At 46.1% G+C, this 16,630-nt stretch overlaps 1 protein-coding gene across 3 annotated transcripts in view; it reads right to left on the bottom strand.

Annotated features, from left to right (window-relative positions):
* GBE1 (1,4-alpha-glucan branching enzyme 1) overlaps nucleotides 1–16,630 on the bottom strand; it is a 230,439-nt gene that overhangs the window by 164,082 nt on the left and 49,727 nt on the right. For all 3 annotated transcript variants that reach the window (XM_044294121.1, XM_044294112.1, XM_044294132.1), the window contains exon 4: nucleotides 6,131–6,246. In XM_044294121.1, coding sequence (XP_044150056.1) covers nucleotides 6,131–6,246 — 116 coding nt within the window. The remainder of the gene's footprint in view (nucleotides 1–6,130; nucleotides 6,247–16,630) is intronic.

Raw genomic sequence — 16,630 nt, 5'->3', positions numbered from 1 at the left:
AAATCCAAAAGATTATAAAAAGCTCTGCAATTGTAAGAATAAGAACAGAATAAAATCCAAATAATAATACTAGACTGTTTTCTCCAGAGTCATAAACAGTTACCAGCAAATAAACTGCAAATGCGTAAAATAAATAGTGAAAAGAACAAATTGTTTACCTGGCTGCATAATCTGCTAAAGTAATATCACAAAAAAAAATCTCATACATATAAAAATGAATTTCTCTGTCTATATGAATTTGTATGTTCTTTAGGCTACATGCACACGACCATTATGTGTTTTGCGGTCCGCAAAACACGGATGGCTTCTGTGTGCATTCCGCAATTTGCACGGACCGGCACGGACAGCCTTTAATATAACTGCCTACTCTTGTCCGCAAAGACAGGCTTTTTGCGGACCACTGAACGGAGTAACATATGCGGAGAGCACACGGAGTGCTGTCCGCATCTTTTGCGGCCCCATTTAAGTGAATGGGTCCGCAGCAGAGCCGCCAAAACTGCGGCTCGGATGCGGACCAAAACAACGGCCGTGTGCATGAAGGCTTATGCACAGCTAAACGACTGGGAAGGTTTTAGACCGGGTCTCAACTCTCTAGGACACACGGTTCTTGAGATATAATTTTTTATATATTTTTTTTAATATGGTACCATCACATGACTCGTATTAGCCAATAGAAGCTTGGAGGTCCTTCACTCTGTCACATACACACAGTTTTACACCAGGTTTCCATAACGCAGCCATTTTTCTTCACTGCTATAGGTCAACTTTAAAAGTGACGTGGCACTGCAGAGGTCACTGTTAAGGGGGCAGTGTGCTGGGGGAGTCACTGTTAAGGGTTGGGATAATGTAGAAGTCAATGTAAAGGGGGAGGGGTGCTGTGGAGGGCACTGCTAAAGAGGTGGGGTATTGTAGAAGTCACTGTTAAGAGGAAGGGGCTGGATGCTATGGAGGTCACGTTTATGGGGGACACTGTGGATATCTTTTAATAACACGCATAAAGATTAAATTAAATATTTCATCTATTTCATTTAATGTTTGTGTGTGTTGTTAAAAGATATCAACAGTATCCACTATAACAGTGACATCTACAGCACCCTGTCCCCTTAACAGTGACCTCCACAGCCCTGACACTAATTAACACTGACCCCGACAGTGCCCCGTATCCTTAAAATGGGACCACCACAGCAGCCCATCCCCTTAACTTTGACCTTCACAGCAGCCTGTCTCTAACAGTGAGTTCCACAGCACCCCACCCCTTGACAGTGACCTCCACAGGGGTCCGCTCCCTTAACAGTGATCTGTACAGCACTCGCCCCTTAACACTAACCATAGGTTATAGTCCCCTTAACTGTGACCTTCACCATTCCCGGCCCACTTAATAGAGACCTCCACAGCGACTGCCCTTTTAACAGTGACTGCCACAGTACCCCGCTGCTTTAACAGTGACCTTACAGTACAAGCTGCCCCTTTAACAGTGACCTCCACAGCGTCCGCCCCTTTATTAGTGACCTCCACAGTACCCCGTCTCCCTAACAGTGATTTACAGAATATCCCGCCCCCTTAACAGTGACCTCCACAAAGCTCCGCTCCCTCATAATGTGACCTCCACAACACCGCGCCGCCTTAACAGTGACCTCTACAGCACCACGCCCCTTAACACTGACCTCCATAGCGGATCGTCCCCTTAACTGTGACCTCCACTGTTCCCTGCCCCCTTAACAGAGAACTCCACAGCACCACCCCTTTATTAGTGACCTCCACAGCAACAGTGATTTCCACAACACCCCGCCCCCTTAACAGTGGCCTCTACAGCAATCTGCCCCTTAACACTGACCTCCTTAGCGGACCATCCTCTTAACTGTGACCTGCACAGCAGCCTATCCCTAGGGTGGCCAGAGGTCCGGTTTAAGGACTGTGCTGTCTGAGCTTGAGCTGCAGGGAGAAAGTCACCCTTCCTCCCACCTCTGCAGCTAACAGAAGTTGATTTTTACCTTCATTTTCCCTGTCTGCTGCGGAGTGGTAGGGCGTGGTCTAACCAGGTCAAAAGCGTGGATTAGTGGGACCAGGCGCGGGGTCTATTGGCCACCCTACCTGACCCTGAACTGTGACCTTCACAGCACTGTGCTCCCTTAACAGTGTCATCCACAGAGCCCTGCCCCTTTAAAGCTGACCTACAGCAGTGAAGAAAAATGGCTCGGTTGTTATGAAAACCTGGTTTAAAACTGTGTGTATGTGGAGACTAAGGGCCTGCAAGCTTCTATTGGCTGATAAGGGTCATGTGGCCAGGCTTGAGAATCTCTCAGGAACGGTACGTGCTAGAGAGCGGAGACCGGGACTAAAACCTTCCCGGACACCAGATGTACTTGTGTGCCAAATTTTGTGATTGTAAATGCGACGGTGTGGATTCCTTTAGCGGACAAACATACACACACATTATATATATACACACACACACACACACACACACATACACATACACACACATATACTTTCCAAAGAACGAGGCAGCACTTCCAGAAATTGGTGACAGGGTGAAGACCCCAAATCTTTATTCCCAGATTATTTATATGTATATTTATATATATATATATATATATATATATATATATATATATATATATATATATATAGATATATATATATATATATATATATACACATACACATACACACACACACACACACACATATATACAGTACAGACCAAAAGTTTGGACACACCTTCTCATTCAAAGAGTTTTCTTTATTTTCATGACTATGAAAATTGTAGATTCACACTGAAGGCATCAAAACTATGAATTAACACATGTGGAATTATATACATAACAAAAAAGTGTGAAACAACTGAAAATGTTATATTCTAGGTTCTTCAAAGTAGCCACCTTTTGCTTTGATTTCTGCTTTGCACACTCTTGGCATTCTCTTGATGAGCTTTAAGAGGTAGTCACCTGAAATGGTCTTCCAACAGTCTTTAAGGAGTTCCCAGAGATGCTTAGCACTTGTTGGCCCTTTTGCCTTCACTCTGCGGTCCAGCTCACCCCAAACCATCTCGATTGGGTTCAGGTCCAGTGACTGTGGAGGCCAGGTCATCTGGCGCAGCACCCCATCACTCTCCTTCATGGTCAAATAGCCCTTACACAGCCTGGAGGTGTGTTTGGGTTCATTGTCCGGTTGAGAAATAAATGATGGTCCAACTAAACGCAAACCGGGTGAAATAGCATGCCGCTGCAAGATGCTGTGGTAGCCATGCTGGTTCAGTATGCCTTCAATTTTGAATAAATCCCCAACAGTGTCACCAGCAAAGCACCCCCACACCATCACACCTCCTCCTCCATGCTTCACGGTGGGAACCAGGCATGTAGAGTCCATCCGTTCACCTTTTCTGCGTCGCACAAAGACACGGTGGTTTGAACCAAAGATCTCAAATTTGGACTCACACCAAAGCACACATTTCCACTGGTCTAATGTCCATTCCTTGAGTTCTTTAGCCCAAACAAGTCTCTTCTGCTTGTTGCCTGTCCTTAGCAGTGGTTTCCTAGCAGATATTCTACCATGAAGGCCTGATTCACACAGTCTCCTCTTAACAGTTGTTCTAGAGATGTGTCTGCTGCTAGAACTCTGTGTTGCATTGACCTGGTCTCTAATCTGAGCTGCTGTTAACCTGTGATTTCTGAGGCTGGTGACTCGGATGAACTTATCCTCTGCAGCAGAGGTGACTCTTGTGACTGCAAAGTTTTCCCAATTTTTCGGACTGACTGACCTTCATTTCTCAAAGTAATGATGGCCACTCGTTTTTCTTTACTTAGCTGCTTTTTTCTTGCCATATTACAAATTCTAACAGTCTATTCAGTAGGACTATCAGCTGTGTATTTACCTGACTTCTCCACAACGCAATTCCCACTTATTAAACCTGACAGGGCACACCTGTGAAGTGAAAACCATTTCAGGTGACTACCTCTTGAAGCTCATCAAGAGAATGCCAAGTGTGTAAAGCAGTAATCAAAGCAAAAGGTGGCTACTTGGAAGAACCTAGAATATGACATATTTTCAGTTGTTTCACACCTTTTTGTTATGTATATAATTCCACATGTGTTAATTCATAGTTTTGATGCCTTCAGTGTGAATCTACATATACACACACACATATACATACACACACACACACACATACATACACATGGTGAGCCAAATGTCTCAGGACACCCTTTTATATTAGAAATGAAAGGGAATATCTGAATACCCCAGCAAGTAATGGGGAGAGGGGGCCCATCTTTTAGGATATGTCCGGACATGGCCGCTAGGGCTGCACGATATGGGAATTTTGTGCGATTGCGGGGGATCTGTGGAGGGCGCTGTCATATGGGGGATCTGTGGAGGACGCTGTCATATGGGGGATCTGTGGAGGACGCTGTCATATGGGGGATCTGTGGAGGACGCTGTCATATGGGGGATCTGTGGAGGACGCTGTCATATGGGGGATCTGTGGAGGACGCTGTCATATGGGGGATCTGTGGAGGACGCTGTCATATGGGGGATCTGTGGAGGACGCTGTCATATGGGGGATCTGTGGAGGACGCTGTCATATGGGGGATCTGTGGAGGACGCTGTCATATGGGGGATCTGTGGAGGACGCTGTCATATGGGGGATCTGTGGAGGACGCTGTCATATGGGGGATCTGTGGAGGACGCTGTCATATGGGGGGATCTGTGGAGGACGCTGTCATATGGGGGGATCTGTGGAGGACGCTGTTATATGGGGGGGATCTGTGGAGGACGCTGTTATATGGGGGGATCTGTGGAGGACGCTGTTATATGGGGGGATCTGTGGAGGACGCTGTTATATGGGGGATCTGTGGAGGACGCTGTTATATGGGGGGATCTGTGGAGGACGCTGTTATATGGGGGGATCTGTGGAGGACGCTGTTATATGGGGGATCTGTGGAGGACGCTGTTATATGGGGGATCTGTGGAGGACGCTGTTATATGGGGGATCTGTGGAGGACGCTGTTATATGGGGGATCTGTGGAGGACGCTGTTATATGGGGGATCTGTGGAGGACGCTGTTATATGGGGGATCTGTGGAGGACGCTGTTATATGGGGGATCTGTGGAGGACGCTGTTATATGGGGGATCTGTGGAGGACGCTGTTATATGGGGGATCTGTGGAGGACACTTATGGGGGACCTGTGAAGGACACTTATGGGGGACCTGTGGACGGCACTGTTATAGGGGATGTGTGGAGGACACATAGGGCCATGAGGGGGGCCAGCTTAAGACATATAGCATCTTATGCTGGTCCCCCTCATGTGTCCTAAACTGGGCACATAACTGCCTTTTGCGTGTAAAGTGTTTTACTAGTGTGTGTGTGGGTGAAACAATTTCTCTCCTAACAGGTCCGGCCTCTGCACTCACTATGAATGCAATGCACTGCAGCGAGCTGGTCGGCTGGCGCGTGACTGACGTCACTTAGTAACGCTCCTGCTCCCTGAAGTGGGAGGAGCGTTACTAAGTGACGTCAGTCACCCGCCGGCCGGCCAGCTCACTGCAGTGCATTGCATTCATAGTGAGTGCAGAGGCCGGACCTGTTAGGAGAGAGATTGTTTCACCCACACACTAGTAAAACACTTTACACGCAAAGGCAGTTATGTGAGCAGGGCCCCTTTATATATAATCGCTGCATTTTCGGGTCGGCCAAATCGCCATATCGCATTTGCCGATTATCGCGATTCGATTATTTTTTCGATTTATCGTGCAGCCCTAATGGCCGCCATATTGGATTAAGGGCAAATATTTTCGATTGAAAGGGGGTCATGTAGCATATCAAAGAATTTTCTCAGAAAATAGTTGTCACAATCAGATTTGCAATATCACTGCAGAAAGTTGCAACAAAGTTACAACCAAGGTTTTGAACTTTGAGTTGATAACTTTTAAACCACAACAGATATTGCAAATCTGACAGCGAAAATCGATCAATCGGTTTCTGAGAAAATTCTGGTCTTCTTTCATATGCCACATGATCCCCTTCCCATTGGAAAAAATTAGCTCTTGATCCAATTTGGCGGCTTTCAAGATGGTGGCCATGTTCTGGGCATGGCCTAAAAGATAGGCCCCCTACATAAAATTTGTGTACCTTTATCTTGGAACCATGAAGTATGACGGGCAATTTATCTTCTCTTGGTGGAATGTATAATTCCCATTTGCCGAAATCCAACTTCTTATATGGATGAGAAAAGGGATTCCAATCATCTAAAATGCATGAGAAATCAAAAGTTACATAATGAATTTAGAGGTGCACAAAATTAAGATACTTGTACTTTGTTAGATCTTAGCACTGGAAAATAAAAGAGAACGTTTCCCCAAAGTTGTGATTTCTGAAGTGGCTAAAATCTGTGTATGGAACAGAAGCACCAGTTTCACGAACTGGACATAAGAGACCAGATTTACTTATATGTCTTTGCCATCTTTCTAAACAAAAAAAGTGCTGCAATTTGGCACATCTAGGGTTTCTACACTTTTTCCTGACAGGTTCAGCAGGGGTCGTAGCTTAGCAGAATGTGGGTGTAGGTTTATGGGAAAGCTGGGGCTTAGGGTGTGCCATTTTGTGCCAAACTTGCTCTACAACTCAGGCATAAAAAAGTGACTCAAAGTAAGCCAACCAATAGTTGGTTTAGAGTCAGGAAAAAATGTCTATCCCTGCACCACATCCATCATCCAGACTGAGCCCCTGTGATAAATCTGGTGAAAGTCTACACAGGCCGTCTTTAGGATTAGTAAATCTGGGCCAAGGTGTTTTGGAGACGTAAGGTTTGTTTAGTAGAGCCACAGGGCACACAGCCTTAATGTGGAGACTAAAATAAAGTAATCATAGTGATTGCCTGAAACCAAACTTCGTTCTACAGTAATGAGAGACATTAAAGGCAGTCTGTGGCCATGAAATTCACAGTTAAACCAGGCACAATGCCTTGTAGGGTTAGCTCAGCTCAATGTAATGATAACTTTCACTGATTCATTGCTTCAGTCTAGAGAAAATGTACTTTTTTAAAATCCATATCCAAATGAGCAGCTACGTGCACCATGGGTGGGCTGAAGACACTGTGCACCCTCCTGCTTCTTCTGACAGTCCATCCATCTCCTTGATCAACAGGACCAGGTTCCAGGATAGTTATCTTGCCTGACCCTGTCAATCCAGAAGGAGTCATAGTGCACACAGTGGCTTCGACCTGTCCTTGGTGCACTTAAAGAGGAGCTATTATGGGTCGCGACTTTGTTAACTAAGTAGCAGGACATGTAGGGCGGCGCCCAGGGATCTCCCTGCACTTACTGTTATACCCAGACGCCGCTCCATTCGTCTGCTGTGGCCCCCGGTATATTCTTCCGCGCTGTATGCTAATTACTACTATCGGAACACCAGGGAGGAGACATCAGCTTTTCTCCCCGAGCGTTCCTTCTCCCTGGCTGTAGCATTGTCCAAATCGCAGCGCAGAACGTCACAGCCAGGAAGAAGAAAAAGAAAGAAAAAAAAACTCACCTTGTCTACTTTGGGCATTTGTATACACATCGGTATAAATTGGTATAGTATAATAAAATATGACTTTTGTTAGCTTAAGAATATTCATGCTCTGTGTATTGCATGTTATTTTGCAGCGAAAATAACATTACTACCATATTTACGATGAAAGATTTCTATCAATATTTTTGCTCGAGGCAAGAGACAAACGTATGGGCACTAAAGTTCACTCTGAGATTTAAATTCCTCTGTTCCAGACAAATAGAAAGCTACCCACAGTGAATAGGGGAATGGTACAGGGAACAATAATCTATATGCAATAGGTAGAAAATGTACAAGCAGCATCAATTTTACTGCTGCACCAGCAGGTTTCAGAGTAAATGTGATAGGTTCCCTGCAGGAAACATCTCTGCTGGCCTAGAACGCAGAGATAAAGGGCTGACAGATCAATTTTTTTTTTTTTCATTGAAATGAGGAAACTAACTTTCAAAAAAAGTGTTCTTCATAAGAATGTACTTTGCACATAAAATATAACCACATTAAAAGTGTTGTAAAACTCTATGAAATAAATAAGCAAAATAAAAACCAGAAGCTCAATGTCTGCATACAACAACTTCTCTAAAGCAAGCAGTATATTGTTTGTATCAGTAAATATTCTGGAAAAAAAAATTCAAAGAGTGACATACACCTGGATTTGGGCAATTTACCAATAAAATATAGAAAAATGTAAAATGTGTTTTCTGATGACAGATCACTAAAGTCTGATTAATAAGTCTTCATACAATGAAATCCCCACTGTTAACGTATTTTTCGCCCCATAAGATGCACCGGCCCATAAGACGCACCTAGGTTTTAGGAGGAGGAAAATAAGAAAAAAATGGTTTTCATTACACCTCAGGTCAGACCACCAATCAGACCCCATTATTAATCAGACTTCAGCTCACAGCCTCAATCAGACCCCCAATGTTAATAAGACCCTCAATCAGACCTCAGATCAGAGCCCAATGTTAATAAGATCCCCTATTCAGACTTCAGATGAGACCCCATGCCTCACATCACCCCCCTGCTATATCTCATAACCACCAGCCATATTTATTTGCCCTTAGCTATGTTTCAGCAACCCCCCCAACAGGTTTCAGCAGCCCCCACACAGGTTTCAGCAGCCCACACACACAGGCTTCAGCAGCCCACACACACACAGGCTTCAGCAGCCCACACACACACAGGCTTCAGCAGCCCACACACACAGGTTTCAGCAGCCCACACACACACAGGTTTCAGCAGCCCACACACACACACAGGTTTCAGCAGCCCACACACACACAGGTTTCAGCAGCCCACACACACACACAGGTTTCAGCAGCCCACACACACAGGTTTCAGCAGCCCACACACACACACAGGTTTCAGCAGCCCACACACACACACAGGTTTCAGCAGCCCACACACACAGGTTTCAGCAGCCCACACACACACAGGCTTCAGCAGCCCACACACACACAGGCTTCAGCAGCCCACACACACACAGGCTTCAGCAGCCCACACACACAGGTTTCAGCAGCCCACACACACACACAGGTTTCAGCAGCCCACACACACACACAGGTTTCAGCAGCCCACACACACACACAGGTTTCAGCAGCCCACACACACACACAGGTTTCAGCAGCCCACACACACACACAGGTTTCAGCAGCCCACACACACACACAGGTTTCAGCAGCCCACACACACAGGTTTCAGCAGCCCACACACACACACAGGTTTCAGCAGCCCAACACACACACACAGGTTTCAGCAGCCCACACACACAGGTTTCAGCAGCCCACACACACAGGTTTCAGCAGCCCACACACACAGGTTTCAGCAGCCCCCCCACACACAGGTTTCAGCAGCCCCCCCACACACAGGTTTCAGCAGCCCCCCCACACAGGTTTCAGCAGCCCCCCCACACAGGTTTCAGCAGCCCCCCCACACAGGTTTCAGCAGCCCCCCCACACAGGTTTCAGCAGCCCACACACACAGGTTTCAGCAGCCCACACACACAGGTTTCAGCAGCCCCCCCACACAGGTTTCAGCAGCCCCCCCACACAGGTTTCAGCAGCCCCCCCACACAGGTTTCAGCAGCCCACACACACAGGTTTCAGCAGCCCACACACACAGGTTTCAGCAGCCCACACACACAGGTTTCAGCAGCCCCCCCACACAGGTTTCAGCAGCCCCCCCACACAGGTTTCAGCAGCCCCCCCACACAGGTTTCAGCAGCCCCCCCACACAGGTTTCAGCAGCCCACACACACAGGTTTCAGCAGCCCACACACACAGGTTTCAGCAGCCCACACACACAGGTTTCAGCAGCCCACACACACAGGTTTCAGCAGCCCACACACACAGGTTTCAGCAGCCCACACACACAGGTTTCAGCAGCCCACACACACAGGTTTCAGCAGCCCACACACACAGGTTTCAGCAGCCCACACACACAGGTTTCAGCAGCCCACACACACAGGCTTCAGCAGTCCACACACACAGGTTTCAGCAGCCCCCAGCTTTAGATCACAAAAAAAAAATCACTTACCTCTCTTGCTCCTGGACCTGGCCGTTCCTCACTACCTGCGCTCTGTCTGACTCCTCCGTCGGCTGTGCTCTGTGAAACGGCGCACACAGCGTGAGGTCACAGAGTGCCCTCACGCTGTGCACAGCCCTGCACAGCCGACAGCCAAGGACCAGGAAGCAGTGAGTACAAAGCCTTCACCACTTCCTGGTCCTCCAGTACTAATTAGTGCTTCCATAATCCACTTTGGGGGGGAAAAAGTGCTGCTTATGGGGCAAAAAAATACGGTAAGTCACTATGGATAACACTACCGGTATATATTATAGAAGGAAGACGAAGGTGGTGTAGTCTAGATGACATGTCACCAGAATGGACGGCACAATATCATGTTCTGAAGAAATTAGGCAACGAGGTTAGAGTGAAGGACTAGCGTGGAGATTAAGAATCATCCATGCAGTGAGAATATTGAAAAGATTAATTTTTTATTTACCTTTATACAAGGCAAGAAAAACCCTTTCAATCTAAGACCTTTTACCACCATTAACAGGTTACTTAAGATTAGGATATACTGGGCCTGTTTTATGACAGATCCAATAATGCCCAACAGACCATCGACTCAGAATGGCCATGAAAACTAGACTGCTGTCGGTCAACAACTACAGTATAAGTAACAAACTGCACCTCATACCACTTCAGCCAGGAAAGAAAGGAGGAAGCCCCTGCCGTATTTCCCAGAAACAGAAGAATCAGGCATGCAGAACGCCAATCCTACCCTCCCCAAACATCTGCTGTTAGGAGGAGGCCCAACAAACACATGAGATGATCAGCTGGTCGAGCTGAAATCAGCAGGTTTAGCTGACCTATGTCGATTGTGTATGGTCATCTTTATTCTGATGAAAGTGTTGACAGATCCTTCAACTGCAGTGTGAACAGAGGGTCACTTAGTTTAATAATGGGTATGTCAGGTTTAGAAAACCCACTTTCTTGTATATAAAATATTAATATGGCTTAAGTTAAAGATGTTTTGCAGGATCAATTAATAAATGTACCAGCTATTGCATCTTGGTCTAGACAGAGAGAGATTAAGCAATCAAGAAACACTGATCAAGAGAGAAATTGATTGAGATTGCCTGATAGACTGTTTCATTTACTTACCAATCTGCACTACTGCAACAAGTCTGGCCTCTCAAATGCGTCAGCACTGGCATTGCTCTATTACCAAAACAACCAGCCCAGTTGACATTTGAGCTGATCAGCCTATTAGAGTGCAGGGACTCAGGGCCAATCAAGCTCAGCACCAGCATTACGTGCTTCCCGTTTGCGTTCTGCCATGGTTCCTATGCAGACCTTAGTAGACCAAATGCACGGTCTCACCCAGCAGTTCCAGGACATTGTGGAAGGGATCCAACGTAAGGAGAGCATTAAGTCTCCACCTCTAGCAATTGTTCCCTCAAAGCTTCTAGAACCCAAAGTAAAGTTGCCTGATCACTTTGCGGGTGATAGGAAGCAGTTTTTGACTTTTAGGATGAATTGCAAATTATACTTTCATATCAGACCTCTTGTTCAGGGTCAGAGCTACAGAAAATGGGGATCATTATTTCTCTCCTGCAAGGGGATCCCAAAGAATGGGCCTTCTCTGCTCCCCTTGACTCTCCTGAGCTATCATTTGTAGATATTTTTTTACTGCTCTTAGTTTACTTTATGACGAGCATGACAGAATTGCATTTGCTGAGTGCAAGATGGTCTCATCAGGGATGCAGACCCGTCTAGGACTATTTTCAGACTTCTGTAAACTGTGTGTCACCTTTTAATGGAATCTCTGAGATGTCGATTCCGCCAGGGTCTTGCTGACATACTAAAGGACCCACTAGTGAGCTACCCTTCACCTGACTTTCTTGAAAAGACCATGAAATTAGCTGTGCGGTTGGACAGACAACTTTGGTAACGTAGAAGAGAACGTTCATTCACACACGTTCCTACTTCCAGTGCAGATTTGCTATCCAATTTTTCCAAGGTATCTGCTTCCACTGATGAATCTATGCAGGTGGATGTTACTCAAGACAGGGGGAACTTTAGGAAGAAAAAGGGATTATGGGGGTCATTTATGAAACAGAAATGCATTAGAAGCGGCGGTGGATCCGCCAAAGTTATGTAGAGGTCGGCGCCTCTGCATAACTGCGGCGGATCCACTGCCAAATGCAGGGCTTTATTAAGACCGGTGACTAAAATGCTGATCTTAATAAATGTGCCTTTCTATTTCTATTGTGCCAACGCTGATCATCTACTCAAGACTTCTCTGAAACAGATGGTGCTGGAAAGACTTCAGTGCCTAGATAGTTCTCAGGAAAACCACTGAGGTGAGTAGGTATTTTCCAAAGCCTATAAAAAGGTCTTGTTACCAGTATATATTTCCTATAATTCCCATAGACAATCTGTAGTTGCTTTCGTAGATTCCAGATCTGCCTGTAATCTTAATTAATTTGGATTTTGCTGCATCTTTGGGTCTTCCTTTACTTACTCTCTCTGACCCTGTAAATGTCACTGATGTAAACACCAAATCTTTGGCCAAAAGTTTTATTGACTATTGTACCCCCAATATTACTATGCTGATTAGAGCCATCTGTGAGGAATATGGAGTAGGATTTCAATCCTGCCATATGCTCCAGGAGTGGGCAGAGGAAATCAGGCTGCACAGTGGGGTACTGCTTCAAAGCCAGCAGATGGCAGAGGACCTATAGCAGTCCACCAGTGTTTACAACTTTTCACACTTCCATTCAGCCAGCCAGGAACCCAGCTAATGAAACAGGAAAAGCGTCCCTGCAGGGGGTCTAAGCCATTCACCACTTTACTCATTATCAGATAGGTTGGAACCGGCAGTTCATAAGAAATTGTGAATCGCCAATGCATTACATACATAAACCAGATACACATTTGTGCCCCTGTGGCCATGATGAACAGGCTTGTGGTCATAGTCTGGCGGTGGGAGGCCAGGGAAGGACGATATACATATCCCCCACAAAAAACTAATAACGGTATCATGCTTGGACTCTAATGGTAGCAGGAACCCAGGCAGACCCAGAACCACCTCCCTGTGACATTCTGGTTTGGAGCCATGAACCATAATTGGTTTTGTGGCTCATGTGCTGCCAGCCCAGCAGGGGAGGGGGGGGGGGGGGGCTGGACCCCTACCAGAAGCCCTCTTCCAAAAGGCCGGGAGGGGCCAGCTACAGGTTAAAAGGCTTGTGCCAGCAAGCAAGTGTGTCTGTTCTCTGAAGGAGAGTCACATCGTGATATGTGTTTAGAGGGATCTGCAACCTGCTGACATCACTGACCTCCATGTGAATACAGCTAAGAACTCATCACAACCCAAAAGGACTCATCCATCTGGTAAACTGACTTTTGTTCTGCTTAACCCAGTTTGTACCATACCACCTGTATTTGTAACCTCAGACCACTGTATATATTCCTTGTGTGTATAGTGTATTGTCTAGTGAGCCCTTAAGGCGATTAAATATATTATTTAATCCTGTGCTATCTTGTATCTCGATCACAAACCCCCACATCCAGGGGTCAAGTCCTGGAAAAAAAAGTGTGGGAACTCACCCAAGATCCACTGCACAACCCCCCCCCTTCCAAAAAAAAAAAAAAAAAGCACAGAAAATCTAGCACGCTGTAATTTGTGTAGCTGCGGACTGAGCCAAATGTACACATTGTGATCAAAACACAATATCATAGTGCCATCCTCTCCCCCTGTCCCCTAATGTGCCAGTATCAAGTTCCTCTCTCCTACCCCCTTCATGTGCCAGTATCATGGCGCCAATAGCCCGCCTCCCCCGTGGCAGTAAAGTAACAGTCCGGTATTTAAAAAAAAAAAAACACTTTTAGAAAAGTTTGTCCTGGGATTCGAACTCATGACCCCTGCACATCAGAGGCAAGGCATATGCCCTCACAGCTATGAAAGCTGTCTAGCTAGTTATTTAAAAAAAAAATATATATAAGACTTCTACTGTAGGTAACTTTGCCCACTTTGTATGGATGTAGCAGAGCTGGGTGTGTTGGGGCAGCTGTCGTGTGTATGGTTGTACACTAGGTATCAGTACACTAGGTATCAGTAGAAGTCTTATAAAAAAAAAAAAAAAACACTTTTAGAAAAGTGGGATTCGAACTCATGACCTCTACACATCAGAGGCAAGGCATTTACCCTCACAGCCATGAAAGCTGTCTAGGTAGTTGCTTAAAAAAAAAAATATAAGACTTCTACTTATACCTAGTGTACTGATACCTAGTGTACAACCATACACATGACAGCTGCCCCAACACACCCAGCTCTGCTACATCCATACACAGTGGGCAGCTGTCATGTGTATGGTTGTACACTAGGTATCAGTACACTAGGTATAAGTAGAAGTCTTATATTTTTTTTTTTTTTAAGCAACTTCCTAGACAGCTTTCATGGCTGTGAGGGTAAATGCCTTGCCTCTGATGTGTAGAGGTCGTGAGTTCGAATCCCAGGACAAACTTTTCTGAAAGACATTCTAAATGATCTCCTATGTGTCAGCTGCGAACGCTCTGCCCGAAGTGACTGAACATATACTCGCAGCATATCAGGCCGACAGAAGAAGTGAAGGAGATGATGTCAGTAGGGGGCAGGGCGCCATGAGAGAGTCACAGCAGGCAGCAGCACCGCACAGACAGCTGTGAAGCCGTGCGCTTCACCCCCTGTGAATCTGATTTCTCCTGGCTTGAGGCTGAAAGGGAACGGCGTTCCTGCCATGAAAATTCATCTCTGACTCCCTACCGCCGCATAGGTCATATGAGTGTGCCATGGATCAGCTACTTGGGGTCGAGTATCCCAAAGGGAAGATCGATAATCACACTGGTCCTGAATGCCTGGCCATGAAGGATCATCTTGTAAAAAAAAAAAGAGGATGGTGGACTCAGACTTTGCATGGATTATAGAGAGTTGAACAAAATTATGGTGAATAAATCAGTATCTATTGCCACTGATTCTGGTCATATTTAACCGGAATCGGGGGGCATAATGGTTTACAGAGCTTGACCCTCAGGGGTGCTTATAATCCATTCGAATTAAGGAAAGAGACTAGTGATAAGCAGTGTTTAATACCCCGATGGGTGATTTAGAATACCTGTTTATGCCTTTTGGGCCGAGTAATGCACCTGCAATTTTTCTTTGTGGTCAGCCGTACACCCGAGATAAACAGTCAGACAGAATGGTTAAATAAGTCTTAGAATATTTGAGGTGTTATGGGGGGCGGAGCCTGCGCCGGAAGAGAATGCCAGTGTGCGCCTGAGCTCCATTACACAGACTCCTCTTTACTACAGCTTACACCAGAGATACCGGCAAAAAATGGTGAAGATCGAACATCCAAGGTCCGGGGACACCTACCTGCAACAGAAAACCCCTGCTGCCAGCGGTGAGATGGACAAATTTATTTAAAAAAAAAGCGGTGACCATTTGCGCTGCTAAAGATTCCAAGATGGCGCTGGCAGCACAGAAAGTGTGGGCCCGACACTCTGGAGGGAGAAAGTAACAGAAGATACAGAGAGCCGCCAGAATCTCCCGATATCCAGGAAATACCTGAAAATGGCCCTATCAAAAGCCTTGTAGCCGCTGGTGAGTGAACTATCTTCCCTCCGTCAAGACATCAGACATGTGGGAGACAGGGTGGAAGACTTAGGGACGGCGCACACCGCCATGTTGAAGTTCCAGATCGCAGCGTTAGCTAGTCTGCAAGCATTCCAGACACACCTCAACAAGGTATATACAACATTAGAAGACCAGGATAACCGCGTTAGGAGAAACAATTTAAGATTCCGTGGTATACCTGAATCTATAACCGCTTCTAAAATTCCTGAAGCAATCCTTGTACTTTGTGAGACTTTACTAGGTCCAGACCACCCCACACCTGTCCTGGAGTGGGCCCTGCGTCCACGTCCGAAACCAACAGTACCCCCCAGAAATATAATCTGCTGCTTCCTAAACTTCTAGGACAAAGAAGCTATACTGTAGAATTTTCGCAAGCTAACTGAAGTACTGTTCAGAGACGAGAGAATTCACATATACCAAGACCTGGCCCCCATTACTCTTAAAAAAACGCAACGCTCTCAAACCGCTTACGGAATGGCTCAGAAATCAAAAAAGTCCTCTACCGCCCTTTTATAATGGCCAATGGAATACCATCCGCACCCACGCCAACCTAGACCAAGCCTTTAAAACTCGTCCCTAACACCGAGACGTATATCCACAGACACCTTTTGAAGATATACCTCTCCACGCAGCTATCCAGCTGTCATTTCTAAACTTATGGCGAGAATGAGGTTCTGGGACTCTTCACCACATTCTTGAGTATAGGTATAGTTTTTCTTTTTTTTCCCCCTTGACCCCCCACCCTTATATTAAGGGGGCTGCAAAAGCTTCCCATTCCCTAAACCCTATTCTTCCTCCCCCTCCCTCTCTCTTCTCCCCCCCATCCCGCCCTGCCTACCGCCTATCCTTCCCAACCTCCCCTCTTAGCATAGGCTTCCAGAGGAAGGTTCCCTTTCAATTGA

Source organism: Bufo gargarizans, chromosome 1 (genome assembly GCF_014858855.1).
Source record: "Bufo gargarizans isolate SCDJY-AF-19 chromosome 1, ASM1485885v1, whole genome shotgun sequence".
NCBI lineage: Eukaryota > Metazoa > Chordata > Amphibia > Anura > Bufonidae > Bufo > Bufo gargarizans.
This window is presented reverse-complemented; position numbering and strand designations above follow the sequence as displayed.